General features: G+C 39.2%; 1 protein-coding gene across 2 annotated transcripts in view; it reads right to left on the reverse strand.

Moving 5' to 3' along the window:
* Positions 1-15,931, reverse strand: part of REEP3 (receptor accessory protein 3) — a 42,492-nt gene that overhangs the window by 10,609 nt on the left and 15,952 nt on the right. For both annotated transcript variants that reach the window (XM_026069933.1, XM_026069932.1), the window contains 4 exons: positions 12,239-12,311; positions 7,803-7,879; positions 7,149-7,269; positions 6,047-6,160 (listed from right to left, as the gene is read on the reverse strand). In XM_026069933.1, coding sequence (XP_025925718.1) covers positions 6,047-6,160; positions 7,149-7,269; positions 7,803-7,879; positions 12,239-12,298 — 372 coding nt within the window. In that variant the 5' untranslated portion in view covers positions 12,299-12,311. The remainder of the gene's footprint in view (positions 1-6,046; positions 6,161-7,148; positions 7,270-7,802; positions 7,880-12,238; positions 12,312-15,931) is intronic.

Genomic DNA, 15,931 nt, shown 5'->3' on the forward strand with positions numbered 1-15,931 from the left:
CACACGTGCAGGAAGACTGACAGTTCTCAACACAACTGCAGTTTTTGGCTTTGAGTTACAAAGTATTGTTGACACTGCACAGTCTGTGCATAAAATATGCTAGGAGTTCTGAAGTTAGTTTTATTTCCTGAAACGGCTTATTCAACAACTCTCTGCTTTGTAACTGACTTTAGCTCCACAAATACTTTAAATGAACTTAAGGCCAGTCTGTCACTACAATAGGCATCCTGCTACTCCCATTCTTGCATGAAAAAGCATTTACATTTTAAACTGAATCAGAAATCAACTACGCTTGAGAACTAACACCCAGCTGTGAGGACACACGAAAACATGAAGAGACAGGACTGCTTCTTTTGACAGCAAATACCAGCTTACAGTATTTGTTGCAATGCAAAGACTGTTGTTCAGTCTGCACACACTGCTGGAAGAGATGCTAGTGGAGCCCAGTCTCAGTCACTGAACAGTGATCAATACATGAAATGGATCCATTCAGTTCTCAGCAGAATCCATATAAATTCAGCACAACTCCATTTGCTTTAGAACTGGAGGGAATCTACTATAACATAGCAACAGAAGCTGGATTTAGCCCTAAACAAGGTACAGCTAAAACACACTTGCTTAATAGTTGCCTAGCGAGTCTGTTCATCATGTGATGTATGACAGAGATAATCATATGGAAACTGCATAGCATAATGCAATTAAGATTATAATATTTAATGTGCTAGGAAGAATTCAAGTTACAAGCCTATATTCACTATTCCTCACTGGAGATGCAAGGGATTAGATCCTAGTTGGGAATGTTCAGCCTTATTTTTTCAACACAGCTTTTGCATACTGAATTTCACTTCCGAAGGAAAAAAGTCAGACTATGTGCCATAGAATAACACTGTGCCCTAAACCAAACTGCCCAGCTAGTGAGGCGAGAGCCCTTGTGGAACACTACCTCATTCAAAGAGGACATAACACATGGCACCTTCGTTCCAAGAGTACTTGCCAAGATGGAAAGTTTCACTCAAGTTATACATGCAACAAATATTAACAAGTTTGAAAAAAAAAAAAACATATACTAATAAGATGCAGCACACATGCCTGACAGAGTCACAATAGGTATGGGGGCTTTACATCCACTGCTGTACTGCATAGCCAGGGTCACACATTATACTATCTTATGCCGATACTCCCCCAGTCTCCTCCTACCTGGATGCAATCTCTAAATCTCCATCCCACCCCTAGCAAGATCCAGTCTAGCCAAATCAAGACAGACTATGCAGGGACGTTCAGTAGAAGTCAAAGTAGGGGACAAGTTTCAAGTTTTTACAAACCACCGAGCTCCTAGAACGCATATTGTATAAGTTTAGGGAAGGTTATTCCACCACCAACACCCAGAAGAAACAGAGAACTGCTTTGTTGAAACTCAGCTTTTCATGAAGATGTGGATTAGGTGCAGCTCAGAATGAAAGCCTGTCTGAAAAATATTAAGCACCTTCTGCTACAGGAAATGCAAGAGCAATGTTCACATATAGAATATTACGTATTGAGAATTTTCATATCTTGTTTAGAAAGTTCAGAGAGTTACTGGCCACAGCTTGAAAGCAAGATGTTTGCCTGCAAAACAGAAGACAGCAGTCCAATCGCAGATGGGGCTGAAGRGAGATCTCCTGCTCCCACGCTTACCCTGGGGGTGCGGCAGCAGCTATCAGCTCTGCCTCAGCCACGCACACAGCCACCCGAGGCACTGCTTGTGTGGAGGGAGCAGGAACAGTCGCAGCTCCCCTCTAGCTCCAAGCCAGGCTATGCACCTGCACTGGTGTCCAGTTATTTCTATAATTCCTACCAGTAGGAAAGGGACACTGTGGGCTGGATCCAGCCCAGAGGCTGCCAACTAGACCATATCATAATAGCAGACCGAGACAGATATCTACAATTACAACACAGGCAAAGACGTAGAGAACAACTTTGGTGCCCATGTTTGAATGTAAACGAATGTTGAAAAGTGATGAATTGCGGTGTGCTATTTAAGACAACAGAAACTTAAGTATTAAAAAATGAGTCTGCTTATTTTTTCAACAGTATTTCCTGAAACACATTAAATATACTTCAGAGACCACATTCATGACCAGTGAGAAATCTGGAGCACTGGTTTGTAAGCTGTAACAGATTTCTAGATCTAGTTTTAAGTAGATATAGCCTACTTAAATGGATTGCTTTTTGAGACTACTCTGACACTAGGAAGTTATTAGTAGGCAGTCTCTTCAGCTGACCCTCATACACAGAATGCCCTTCTCTACTTTGCTCTTGAAGGTGTATTTTTACAGTCTATATACTTAACCCATGGAAGTTGTAAACAGACACCACACAGTGCATCTGTCTCGGGGAGTCAGCTTTTGTTGAAATTGGACTTGCATCCCTTCAGTTGCCTGGATCACTGACCAAAGCTGCCTGCCTTCAGTGGAACAAGCTCCGCACAGCCTCCGTGCGCACAGAGCTGCCGGGAGCCTCCTGGCCCCAGAGCTGCCATGTGCAGCGCCCGCATTCCCAGCTGTTCTCCCTGGATCCCCAGCCGACAGGGGGGCCGCTCCTGTTCCCTTGCAGTCTGGAGAGGGGACGGCTGTCTCGTGAATGACCTCCGCACCATGCCAGAGGGTCCCAGCAGGGAGGAATGAAAGCAATATAGCTGGTGAAGTGAGCTGCTAACAGTGATACCGGCTATAGGCCACAGCTGGCTGCAAGATCACGCACTAAATTGGAAAAAAGGGAAGATGAACAGTATCAATCAGCAAAGAGGTAGCAGATTCAGAATGACAAGAAGGCATAGAGAAACATGTGCCCTCAAAAAGTAGCTTTTAAAAAATTAATATTTTTAAGTGAACAATAGTTATGTGGCCTTGTATAAGAGGATAACGTATTTCACAGCTTAATTTGCTAGTTTTCCCACAAGTGTTGGAACTAGTTTTCTCTAGTAGCCTCAAGTGTTGACAAAAATCAGAATGTACAGGCAACTCACGTCTTCAAGGATCTGGAAAGCAAATGCTTCAAAATACAAGACATTAGTGGAACTTGCATTGTGGGCATAAATTCCAGGAAATCCATATACAGTTGAGCTGAAAGAGCTCCAACAAATTTCATATTAGCAACAAGATCCCTTTAATGAGTCTTTTATACCCTAAAGAAAGTTTTGTTTTATTTTAATTACCAAACTGTAAAGGTCAACCTAGAGTGTACTTCATCTCTAAGTACCCTGAATTTAGCATTTTAGAAAGATGTGTTTTCTTTACAAACATGATAGCAACACAATTTTTTTAATATATGCTATTTGGCAGATTTTGAAACACAGAATTTCAAGTGGTACACATCAACCAACAGAGTCAGGGCAGGCAAACCAGGTAACAACTGTTTAAAAAGGAAAAAGCAACTTTTTGAGTGAAAGGTATTGTTTGGAGATGCATTTTACATGAACAGTGGACAATACCAGCCAAAAAACACCAGTACAGGAACACAAACCAGAAGCCATTACTCCTGCCAATTACATTTCAACTTAACTACAACGGAGCAGGTTTAAATCTATGACAGATTTCAGTGGACAGACCAAGGGTGTACCTGTCTGCTCCTGCCTCCCCTACTCAGCCAAGTAGCCTTTCAACACTAATCCCTCATTCCTTTGACAGCCCTTGGAGAAAACTGTTTTTTCCCCACTTTTGATCTTGTAAATATTCCAGAGAKCTTCCAGGCAATTTTACCACCCTTCTAAAGTCAGCTTAGGCAGAGATCCTAGCGTCCTTTGCTTGGACACTTTAGTAAACAGAAGCTTTCTTTGGACCTCCTCTCACACTTGCCTCCCACAGTCTCAGCTYCTAATTTGAGATCCAGCATGTCAGAATAAGCATGCCTGCTCCATCCGAGAAAAAAAAAAAAAGAAGAAGTGATGAAAGTGTGTCAAGTGTGTCTCTTTCCCATCAGAACTGTTTCCACTAATAGGATTCCATTCCTGAAATCCTATAGCATACTCCACCACCTCATGCTGAAGGGATAATCTTTTCACCTGCTGGAGGCAGCAGTCAGCTCTTGAAAAATAGGGAACAAAATCAAGAACACATGCATTGTCTCCATTTGCTTGCACAGAGCAGTCACGCTCAGCTTTTTGGAATGACCAACTGAAGAGAGGTTTAACATGCCAAAATAAAGATTTTTCTGAGAGTCTCCTCTTTCATACTCTTTAGAAATCATGTCTATTTTAGGTATTTGGTATTGTGGTGGTTGTTTTGCCCAAGTGTCTCATCTGCACTGAACTAATTCTGTACAAATATTCATGAGCATGTTTAACAAGTTTTAACAAACAGAGCAGGCATCTTGCCAGTCACAGCTGAATAGCAATGAAATCCAAACATGGACATTTGGGCAAAAGTTATTCATTACTTCAGAAGAAAGTGGGAGGAGATATGCATGTTATTTATTTTACAATAGTTCTGTAGCACTATAAAGATTAAGAGGGAAACATCCAACCTTAGCCAGCCAGACATGGGAGAAAACACACAGAGCATAAGTATCATTACAGGTGCGTACTGTGGTATGTTACTATTGCTGTTCGGCAAAAAATTAGCATTTTTAGCATTTAGAATAGCACAGTTCTCAGTTTTTCCCAACAGCATACTTTGAGTTTTAGGGTTTGGTGAGGTTTTTTTGTTTGTTTGTTTTGTTGTAAGTGACCTATTTTCATGCTGGATACTATTATTCCTCTGGAGGTGCACTCTACTGCATTCTAAATTATTTCATGCCTTAAGGCAATACTCAGAACTTGAATAATAATAATAATAATAATAAACACACACACGCACACACACTAGTGACCAAACTGAAGCACACTTTCAATATTTCAAGCTAGTTACGTACATATTTTAAACAGAATTGTTATTTTCAAACTACTACCCACATAAATTTTTAGAGAGAAAGTGCACAAACAAAATATGCATGACTTTTTCCAAATCTTCCTTTTGAAATAGCATTTGAAAATGCAGTTCTTAAAAATGCCTTTGATTTATAAAACAAGAAGCTCATACACAAGCATAAGAATTTAAGTTAAATACTAACTGTACTTACTTAACTGTGACAGCCTAAGATCTCTACATTGCTTCATGGCAGCCATTAACAGCTTTCAAGTTTTCAGTCCTGTTACTATGAACACAACACTTTCATTTATTTCCAGGAGGAAATTAGTCCTGACAGTCTTGAAACTATCACTTAACTGGAACATAAGCGTCCTTCTCCTCACACTACTTTTTTTGTTTCATTTTAAATGGAGTATTAGGTAGGACACACATTACAAAGGAGTCATTATGCTAGTCAGTTCTACTCCTTTTGGCTGGTCACTAGTTGCTTAAAAGCTTTGATATGAACTTATAATTTGTTTTCCTTGATCTAGAACCACCTGAAATTCAACTGAAGATCATGAGTTCTGTAGGAACTCAGATCAGGAACAACCACAGATTACTTCACTTTGGAGTTTAATGGAAGATAAAAGACAAACCAAGAGTATGCTAAACAGCAATATGCAAGCTTATGCTCAGTGCATTAATTTAATATTTCAATCAACAAGTTGCAAACAAGTTAATTGGGTCAATACAACTTTTATCTGTGGTAGTAATCTTTCATGCCTTACTTCATATATGCAGTTACCTCAAGTTGATTGGAGGAAAACAGCAGAAGGAAGCCAGAAATCCTATAAATACTTTGTTTACCAACAGGAAAGCACAACAGAGACAGAAGAGAAACAATGGTCATCTTTACTAACAGCCTGCATAGAAAACTGCATGGTATCTTTTGAATTATAGTAAACTGATCCCCATCATCCAAGAAATAAGTACAAGCCATTTTAAACAAATAGACATAGTATGAAGAGGACTACAGTGCTGAGGCCTTTAAATTGTGTTCCATGTTTTCAATACACTTGCAGAATTAATCTCTTCATTCAGGAAGGGCAAATCCTCAATTCCATTACACTGCTCAATAAGTGTATCAGGGACAAAAGCAGTTAATGCAAGTAAAGAGTTACCTTTACAGCTGCTGTCACTGCAGCAGTTGCTGCCAAATTCAACCCTTGCCTTCCAAAATTCACCATGGTCTCATAGCCTCTTTCTTTGGCTTGCACAATGTATTCATCAATCTCCTAAAAGCAAAAGCAGAACAAATTCAAGTCTGAAAGGGCTTCATGTATGAGAATCATGTTACCCCCGTTTATTGATGGATAATAATACTGGGAAGACTGAAGAAATCTTTAAAATAAGTAAAAGGATAACTACTCTTGCTTTTGTATCCTGATATAGTATTTCATTTGCATATACCCTCCCATTTTAAAAAAAATGTCAAGTCTGGTCAAGCAAGAAAGTAAAATTGATTGTAAATCACCTATGTCTGACTCAAAGACACTGCAGCTACATAACAAGTCCTTCATCGAGAATAAGCTTAACTTGAGACAAAAATTGTTCAAAAACAAATATGCTCAAGATGAAACTGAAAAGCTTCTTGGAAAGGTAGAGTTGGCTCACGGAAGCCAGAGCTTTGACATAGTTCAGTACCAAGGGCAATACAGTCATGCTATTTGTCTCCCGCATACTGAATACCTGGAGCTGGAGATAAAGGCTTCAAGGTAGTTCACAATAGCTAGCAGACTATGGAGAAAAATCCCTTTGGCTTATGAAGTTGCAAACTGTTTGCAATTCAGCCTTCATCAGGTCAAGATATGTCCCTTGTCCGTATCAGCAGTAATCATGTCAATTGCATCATTTGCCTAATAGAGGCCAGGCCCAGCACTGGCGGGTATGAATACCGCTCTCTGTACCGTGAGATTCTTCAGGGTAGCTGGCACACTTTTGCTAATCGCTATTCCCACAAATCCAAACAGAATACTGAAAGACAGCTAAGCAAGTCTGTGGCCCTGTCATCCTCTGGCTAAAGCTAAAGCTACTTTGGCTGTTTTCTGTTGTCGACTGGTCCTCCCTTACGCCTCAGAAAAAAGTCTCTCCTCATCTCTTTTCAGTTTGCACACCAGGAGAGTCAACAACATTGTTCATCCCGAGAAGTTTTATGACCAGGTTAAGCTTACCAGCATATGGTATTTCCACATTAGGCATTAAGTATATGAGAAGTTTTCTTACCCTTTCTTTAGAGGAAAGCAGAGGATGGAGAAGTTTTCTGTAGATTAAACTTGCCCCTCTTGTATATGGGGAAAGGAGCCAAATAACAAAAGCAATCTTCAGTTCATAATACAGTGGAAACCTACAGACAAGTTAAAAGTTGCACAGTATCAACAACTGCAATAAGAAAATGCACACTAATTCACCAGTAAGAAGAGGCCTTTGCAAAAAAAGACGATCAAATGTTAGCACAAAGTTCCTCACTTACCAGAAGTTACACAAGACAAAAAGTATGCAAGTTATCTATGAATTTAATTTTTGAATTTAATATGTCATCTAAAAAAATGGAAATGGGTAACAAACCTGCTTTGCTTTATACAATCCTGCACAAAAAAACCCACATAATTCATCCATTTAAGAATTCCATTCAAGAACTCCATTCTCCTATTCAGATTCTATAGCAAAGGTAGCGGTTTTATAGTCCCTACTTACAGAGAATTATCGTGTACAGCAATTTTGTAAACAGGTGCTATTCTTTACGTACATTCCGAGAGCTTTATCTGTGAAAAGCTATCTACAAGAGCAACTTCTTTATAAAAATTAAATCAGTACAAATCAAAGAACCCCAGAAACAAGTATAGTTACATCCAAAGTTAATAAAAAAAGCAGACTTACCAAGAGACTGTTAGGTCAGTTATTGTTTCAGTAACTGTATAGAGAGCAAACACAATCCAATACATCATCCAGCGAACCTGAAAATTAAAACACTGTCTTCAGTAAGAACTTTAATTTCACCTTTTTATAGAATACACAATACACTTTACGGTCCATCAGTGCATAGCTGTCAAAGCAAGACATTCACCAACATCTCAGTCTGTATCAAGTGGCTTTCAAGTGAAATTATATAAAGATCCCAGAGGGTATTTTTCAGTGGTAAGAAGAACTGGTGGCAGCTGCAACAAGCTAAGTGAAACGGCTGGGTCATCAGGGTCACAACCTCACCTAGTCTGTCTTCTGATTCTACCTCTAGAAAGCTTTAGCAATAAGAAAAAAAAATACCCTGCAAAGACAGTCAGTAGATTATTGCAAGTATGAAGTATAACTTCCACTATAGTGCTAAACTATATTTCACTCTTTTCCACACCCATCCGTTCATCTATAGCATACTCAAATATTCAGCATTAGTAAAGGCAGGTAGCCTTTGCTTTCACAACATACATTATTCAGCTATGGTTTGCAGTGAGACACTGGGGCAAGGCAAGACAAAAGCATTTTCATGGAACTTTGTAATTCTATTCTTATGCCAAGAACCACAACATTCTTGTTAATAAAAAACTCACATCTAAGTGTCTTGGAGACAGATACACCCCTGCCCCCCCAAGGCATTAAGATTTATACTGTACATCACTGTTTTGAGAACAGATGATGCTCTTAGATTTAATTAGCCAATTATTTAGTCCTATTTTCTATTTCATTTTTCTTGAACATCTGTTCAAATTTGGGGTCCTAAACTGATTGCATCTTTCAGAATAAAGACTGCAGAAGTAGTTCCATGCATTTGTTTTCTCTATAAGACCAGTAGCCAAAAGCAGCATATTTCCAAAATAGATTGGTGCAAACCACCACTGTGTTTTTCCAGTTATTACACATTAAATCAACATATTTAAAAAAATTCCAATGCTATCGGCATTAAAAAAAAACAAAACAGTAAAAGATGTCACCTGCAACCAGATGCAATAGCTTTGTTTCATTTGCAATATACAAGTTACTAATTCTTTTGGCCTATACTCAAAGTATTAAACACTGCATTCGCTAGACATTAATTCAGGTCCTAATTTCACATTACTCTTTCAAAAGGTCGACTACACAGTTTTCTACACAGAATGTTGCTCAAATTTATTCTATACTTTTAAAGCAATCTTTCTTTGAAGTGAACTCATGTAAGTACTCAAGACCTCACGCTGTACTGCTGCCTATTTCATAGCTGTGCATTATGCTTTCAAACCACTTTCTTTGTCACAACTTGAGACCCATTTATCTTAAATAGTTTTCTGCATTTCAATTTGAAAAGAAACTCAGTCATGTGATGACATTCTTCACTTCAGTCACTCAGAGGATTTAGATATTTTAGGCTTGAATAAGCTAAAACAAATGTATACAACAGCTGAAGTCATCTCTGACAGGCCATGTGATATTTAGACTGGTGACCCTTCTGTGAACCAGAGGCCACACCTGAGTAAAAAATAAAGCTAACATCCACCCTCACCCCATCATGTTATACATTAGGTGGTTACATATTATTTATTACATTTCAATATTATACCCATGCTACTCATTCTTTAATCAACATCTACTTATCCAGTTAGGAGCAAGAGTAGAGAACAGGATTTTCCCCTCAGACTGTTAGGGGAAAATGGTCTGCAGGAGGACATCCAGCAGAAGGGTGCCTGGCATCAGCCAGGAGCCTTGCTAAGGTCTGGGCAAAGATTCTCAAAGAACAGGTCCAAGTCATATTTAGTACGAGCAATACGTTATGTGCCAAAGTATCCTTTACAAGTGAACCTGAGTGACTCAGAGTGGTTTTTAGACCAGGTCAAAGCAGGGGGGAAAAAAAAAGTTGCAAGGAGGTCATATTAAATATTTATCGCTGCCCAGAAGACCATCAACAACTCAACTCTTAGAGACAGAATTAGGTTTGATTAGGTTTTGCTTTTTATGTTGAAAAGGGTGATTACAGATTTGTTTTGTTGGGCTACTTTTCTACCATCCAAGTGTTACACTCTTCTCCTTTATTGGTTTTGGCTGAAGCGCACCCTTTCAAGTCAGGATTTTGAAGCCAAGATTTGAGAAGACTGGTTGTTCAGACTTTAAATTTCGTTTCAGATGCTTATTACAGGCACTTAGTTTAATAGTGTGCGTGGGGGGGATCCATAATCTGGAAAAACCCTTCTCCTCAAAGATCTAAGTCAACTCCACTAGAACCAGGTAACTACAGGAACAAATAAGCCTCCTCAAAAGGCACAGATCCTAATTTCTACACCCCGAGTCCATAAGTCTTCTAAACTAATAAAACCAGCAGCAAAAACCACAGAATTATTTATTTTCAGAAATAATCTTTAAACGTTTTTGTGTCGTGACCTACACAGCAAATCAAGGTGTCTGTACAATTCTTTCCACTGGTGGAAGCAGTGGCCAAGTCCAGAACTTCACCCATTATAAAACATTTGCAATCAGGCWAGCAAAAACAGATGGCTGTGAGCCACACGTAGCCCTGAAAAGGAAGTTGTGCTTGAGCACATGACTGGCAGTAGAGCTGTACCATTTTGAAGGCTGCCATTAACCTACACCCTTGCTGCAAAAGAAAATGACCCAGCTGAGAACACCAGATTCCAACCATGGATCTTCCCTAAGACGTCACTGGACACTCAACATCAACCAGCAATGGACTGGTAATTCACTGAGCAATCGCTGCTATCCCCTGCCTTTGGAAAAGTCATGGAGTCATGCTCAGACAGCTAAGGAGGGTTTAAGAACAATGTGATACACCTCATTTATCTTGGCCCCATGAACATTTTGTATGCAACTGCAGATTCAGGAACTGGTCAAGGACCACAGGTGACTGAAGAGCAGTGTTTTTCAAACTAAATTAAAATACACAATTGTAAAATACGATTACAGGCCCTATTAAGGGTCTTGCATTAGTGACAGGCATCTCTAAAAGGTGTCCAAGAAAATCAGCCATGTCACAGCTAACCAGACACTTGAGGTAAGTGTCAACATCTCAGCATTCTAGGAACAACATTACTTTTCTTTTTCTAGAAAACATACTTTAAGAGGCAGTCATAGTCTTAAGTTAGAAGTGACTTCATATATGAAGTTCAAAACCACTATCCTCTTATTGACCCTATAGATCTCTGGAGGGAGGGAGGGAGGGGATCATAAATTCTTCATATTATATACTTCCCAGACAGGGTGAAGTAACTATGAGATAGAGGAAACTCCTCTTATTTATGAGGAATTTTTCCCCCAGAAGCTTCACTCTGGCAGGCACTAACTGTATGTGCATAAATAAGCTCTAATCAGCCAAGTACAGAAGCCAAAAGTAGTACAAACAGGATGCCCACTTTGGGGCCTAGAGGGGGTGACCAGACAAAGTGAAAGATCTACAAAGAGAGCAACAGCTACTGCATTCTATTACTACAAGCAAGTACAGAACAAAGTCATCACACATCAGGGAAGCAGCATTAGGCAACAGCTACAGCTGCTTAGTTAACATAACTGATGGTATTGACTCCGTGTCCTGAGTCAGATAGCCAAATTCAGAAYGAGTTTCAGAAGAAAGTATAGGTTAGTTGCCAAAAATCAAGTCAGGCTATCCCTTAAGACAAAGGAGCAACTCGGTGACCAAAGCTCCTTGTGACTGCCATTGCATATCGTTCTTGGGGTAATCATCATTGCTCACATTGAAAAGTAAGCAAATTAACACATTAATTCTAAACCGCAGTAGTTGTATTTTTTTTTCCACCTTACTCTTCTGTTTGTTCTGCTTCTTTCTTCCACATCTTTGTATGCAGATCTTTCCCTTTCCAGGTTACGTATTTCCTCCTCTCCAAAAAATGATAGATTACGCAGAGTTATCCTTTTCTCATGTAATTTTTGTATCCCCTGTTGAGCTCTATACAATAATAGTTAAACTGCTGCTACTGCTCAAGTGTTCACTGAGAACAAATTTCTCATTGTTTATATGACAGGCATTGGTAGAATTGCGGACCCTCTTGTTCCCCAACAGTGCATTACTTTGGGCACTGTGAAATGCAAACAGTACTATTTAAGGTATGTATGTAGGAAAAAAACTAAACAACTGTAGTATTTAATAAGGCATAACATATTGGACACATTTCAATGAAGTATATGACAAGTCTGAGAAACCTTAACTTTAGCATTTCAAACACAAAGTTCAGAATTGCCACTGTGCTTCCACAGTTTTTGTATCTAATACTGACAAAGTCATATCAAGCTTTCATATGATTTATTGCACTGCATAATGATAATTTCACAGTTGCATCTCAGCAGAAGCATTTAATTAAGCAATTAAGAGGAACGCAACTTACATATTCCTTCACATTTTTTGTCTTCACAGCTTTGTACGAGGAATATGCAGGATACAGCATCCCAAACACCAGCCTATTGGAAAATAAAGAGAGCTTTTAGAATCTGTTATGTTGTACATGACAAAGTATTGACAACACATCATTACACAGATCCAACCAACTCAGTTAAAAAAAAATGATAATAATCTGTTTCCCTAGCTTGAAAAAAATTCACAACATTATAGGCTGCTTGGAGTAAATTTGGCAATACACAAAAATAAAGTAGCACCAACAGACAAGGCTATACGTCCCTGCAGACCATGCACAGTTTCCTAAGTCTGCCTCTAACAGATGAAGTAGTGTAAAACCAGTAGCCCTTCTGGTTCAGCTACAAGCAAAACCAGCCCTGCAGCTTGTCCATACCAAAGGACTGCTTCCACAAAAGCAGTGCTACCACACTTAGATATGCTAGATGACAGTATAGAGGGAGTTGTTAGAGGGCTCTCTTTCAAATACCCCACAAGAGGATTTTTAAAGTGAGGTTTTTTGGTTTAAAAAAAACAACAGGATGAGTATTATGAAATATCATCTCTTTTTGCTAGAACTCTAACAGCAGCACATGGAAATGGAGGCAAGAGGGAACTAATCCAGTTTTGCTCAGACAGACAATTTCTGCTTAAAATTCATCAAGCATATGGTATAGAGCCTGAGCAAGAGGATGCCAAGCAATCCATGATGAGAACAGGAGCAGATAGATCTGCTTTAATGAGAGTTTGTTACTACACAGTATTTTCAACTAAAAATCTTGGCCACAGAGTGGTGGAACAGTTCTTTATGGTGAAGTGAACAGCAGTAGTTGCCATCTCTGACAAATCCAAGAGCTCCATACTTTTGCTTCACTAGGTAGTTACACTTTGTAGAAGCCAGGCAATTACCTGCCCTTAACTCTAACTGGCCCAAAGCAGCAGTTACAGAACAGTCTGGCTATGTCCCTGCAGCATCACTTCCAACACACTCAGAACGGTTATGTGGGAGAACTTTATACTTCTAGGGATCTCCACAGATCTTCTAAGAAAATTCAGAACTCTAAAGTAATTTGTTTTCTCACATTACACTAAGGAAGATGCATCACATCATGTTTTCAAGAAGAGTACAGCTGTGGCAGATCAGGCATGTAAAATTTCAACCCAAATGGTTAAAGTTCTCTAAGGTTAGTAACTAACTAAAAATTAAGGTTTTATAGTGGTCTGGTGGCTTTAAATGTTGCTCTACCTGTCTCACCTACAGAACACTGTATGATGCAACCCAATTGTATTTTGTTGTTAGGCCCAGTAAAGAATTGTAAGAAACTGTAGCCTGTTTTTTCTCACAACTACTCCAAGAGTCTTCATCTTCTACAGGATATTATTTGCAAAGACTATTACAGAACTTTCCTAGTATACAAGACATCAAAGCAAGTTTGACAGTTCAACCAGTTTGATATAACCTGTCTTCCAAACACCTCTCTGCAGCATAGGTAATAAACCTCTGCTTGTTAGGAAGCCTGTTTTGAATACTATGAGTCACCTCCAACAGTAAACATGTAGTACATAAATGACATTAAAAATAAAATATGAAATTGTTAACAGCAAGGGTGAGACTTTCCAACATCACTGATACCACAGAATGTTCCTCCATCTTCAACGTAAGAAATGGACACCTGGTAGCTCATAGAAGGAGGGGGGAGGGGGTCCATTGTTTTTAAAAGACAGACATACTAGTATTAAGCTATAAATGCAGTAAGTGAAAGGGGGAGGAAGAGATTATGGCAAGACAACCACTGAATCATTCAGGCTTGGAAGGGCCTTGTGAAGTCATCCAGTCCAATCTCCTGATCAAAGCAAGGTCAGCATCAGGTTCGGACCACACTACCTAGGGCTTTGTCCAGTCAGGTCTTGGAAATTTCACAACCTCTTTGGGCAACCTGTGCCAATGCTTGATTAACCTCACAGTGCAAGCTTTTTCCTTATACCCCGTCAGAACCTCCCATTCAAGTTCATGACCACTGTGTCTCTTGACCAAGTTGCACGGCAGGAGAACAAGCCTGGTTCTGTCTTCCCAGTAACCTTCTCGCAGGTATGGTGAAGCTGCTATTTATTAGGTCCCCCAAAACCTTCTCTTCTCCAGGCTGAACAAGCCCATCCAGACTCTACTCACAGGTCATGTGCTCCAGCCCCGTGAACACCTTTGGTGGCCTCTACTAAACTCTCTCAAGTTAATCAACATCTTCCTTGCACTGAGAAGCCCAAAATTAGACACAGTCACGCGTATAAATCCTACATCTAGCTTCCATCCTCTCCTGAGGATAACTGTCAGTTATTCCAAGGAAATACATATTTTCCTCATCACTTAGAATAAAAAAATTATAGAACAAGACTATTCTCAAACAGAGCTTGTATTTTCTTACCCTTCAACAAAGTCTTAAAAAAAAAAAAATTTTTTTTCCAGTGTCTCAAATTCAATTTAAAAAAGAATTACTACCCAGTTATAAGCAAGATTAAAAGCCAGTTAATCACATATAGCCCTGTTCCAGAATGCAAGAGTTTCCAAAACACAAGACTAGATCTGAACAAAGCTTTTGGGGCACATTTGCAATCTGTTCATACTTGGGGCCTGTCCCCATACAACAAAGCATTAAAGCCTGACAGCAGCAAAGGAGCTGAAGAGCACTTGGGAACATCCACATGATCGGATTCCTCTGTAACGGGAAGGGATAGTGTACTGCACAGCTGTTACAATACTGCATACAGAAGAACATAACTGATATACCATAGTGGCAGTTTTGTTCAGCAGTGCAATACACATGAACAATTAAGGCATGAATTAATGCTGTGGTTTATAATCTGGAGACACATGTTCAGAATTTCAGTCAATGCTAAACTTTGAGTCAAAAGATGATGGTTCCTCAAGCACTTTACTAAGTCAGGCTAAGCTGCCACTTCACCTACAAGTTTCACAAGTGGAAATGCCTCTTGAAAAAGCCCTGCCTATTTGAATTGCAATTCAGCATACTAATCTGTAGACGCCTATCCAAACACAACAATTCATTACAATCCAAAGACCTTTCAACCAAAAGTCAAGGGAAGCACCAGTTCAAAAAACCCTGAATGGTTTTATTCTGCCCAATTAGAAAAAAATCCTGACAACACATGTTAAAAACTTCACTTCTCCCAAATAGCATGAGATCTGGAAACAGAAGGAAAATTAGATCAAACACCCTTAATTTGGATGAAATTCTGTAGAGAAGAGCTCTTCCTCTCCTCTTTGTCCCTGTGGAATACACTGTTCAATAACCTGGCTCTAATGGCTTTCACCTTTCCTTGTTCTTCTGGCTGAAATTACAACCATAAAATATTAGAGATAAAGAAAGCCTCATTAATCCTAATAATGTAACATAGACTTTGATGGTGAAGTTTCTTTGAATAGAGAAGAGACACAAAAGAGGTTCCTGAATATCATAAGCACTAAGTCAGAAGGCTGCATAACTATATGCAAGAAGTTATTGGTCAAGTATGCACCTCATCCAAATTCTCAGAGACAGTCTAAAGTTATTCTTATAGCTACTAGTGGACAACATACATAAGTTTCTTCCTGTGAGGACTAGGAAACAGAACCAGTTTCTATTTCTTTAGCAGATTTTTTTTTTTTGTCTATACTTTTCCATTCACACTATCC

Source organism: Apteryx rowi, unplaced genomic scaffold, assembly GCF_003343035.1.
Source record: "Apteryx rowi isolate R43461 unplaced genomic scaffold, aptRow1 scaffold_30, whole genome shotgun sequence".
Classification (NCBI taxonomy): Eukaryota; Metazoa; Chordata; class Aves; order Apterygiformes; family Apterygidae; genus Apteryx; species Apteryx rowi.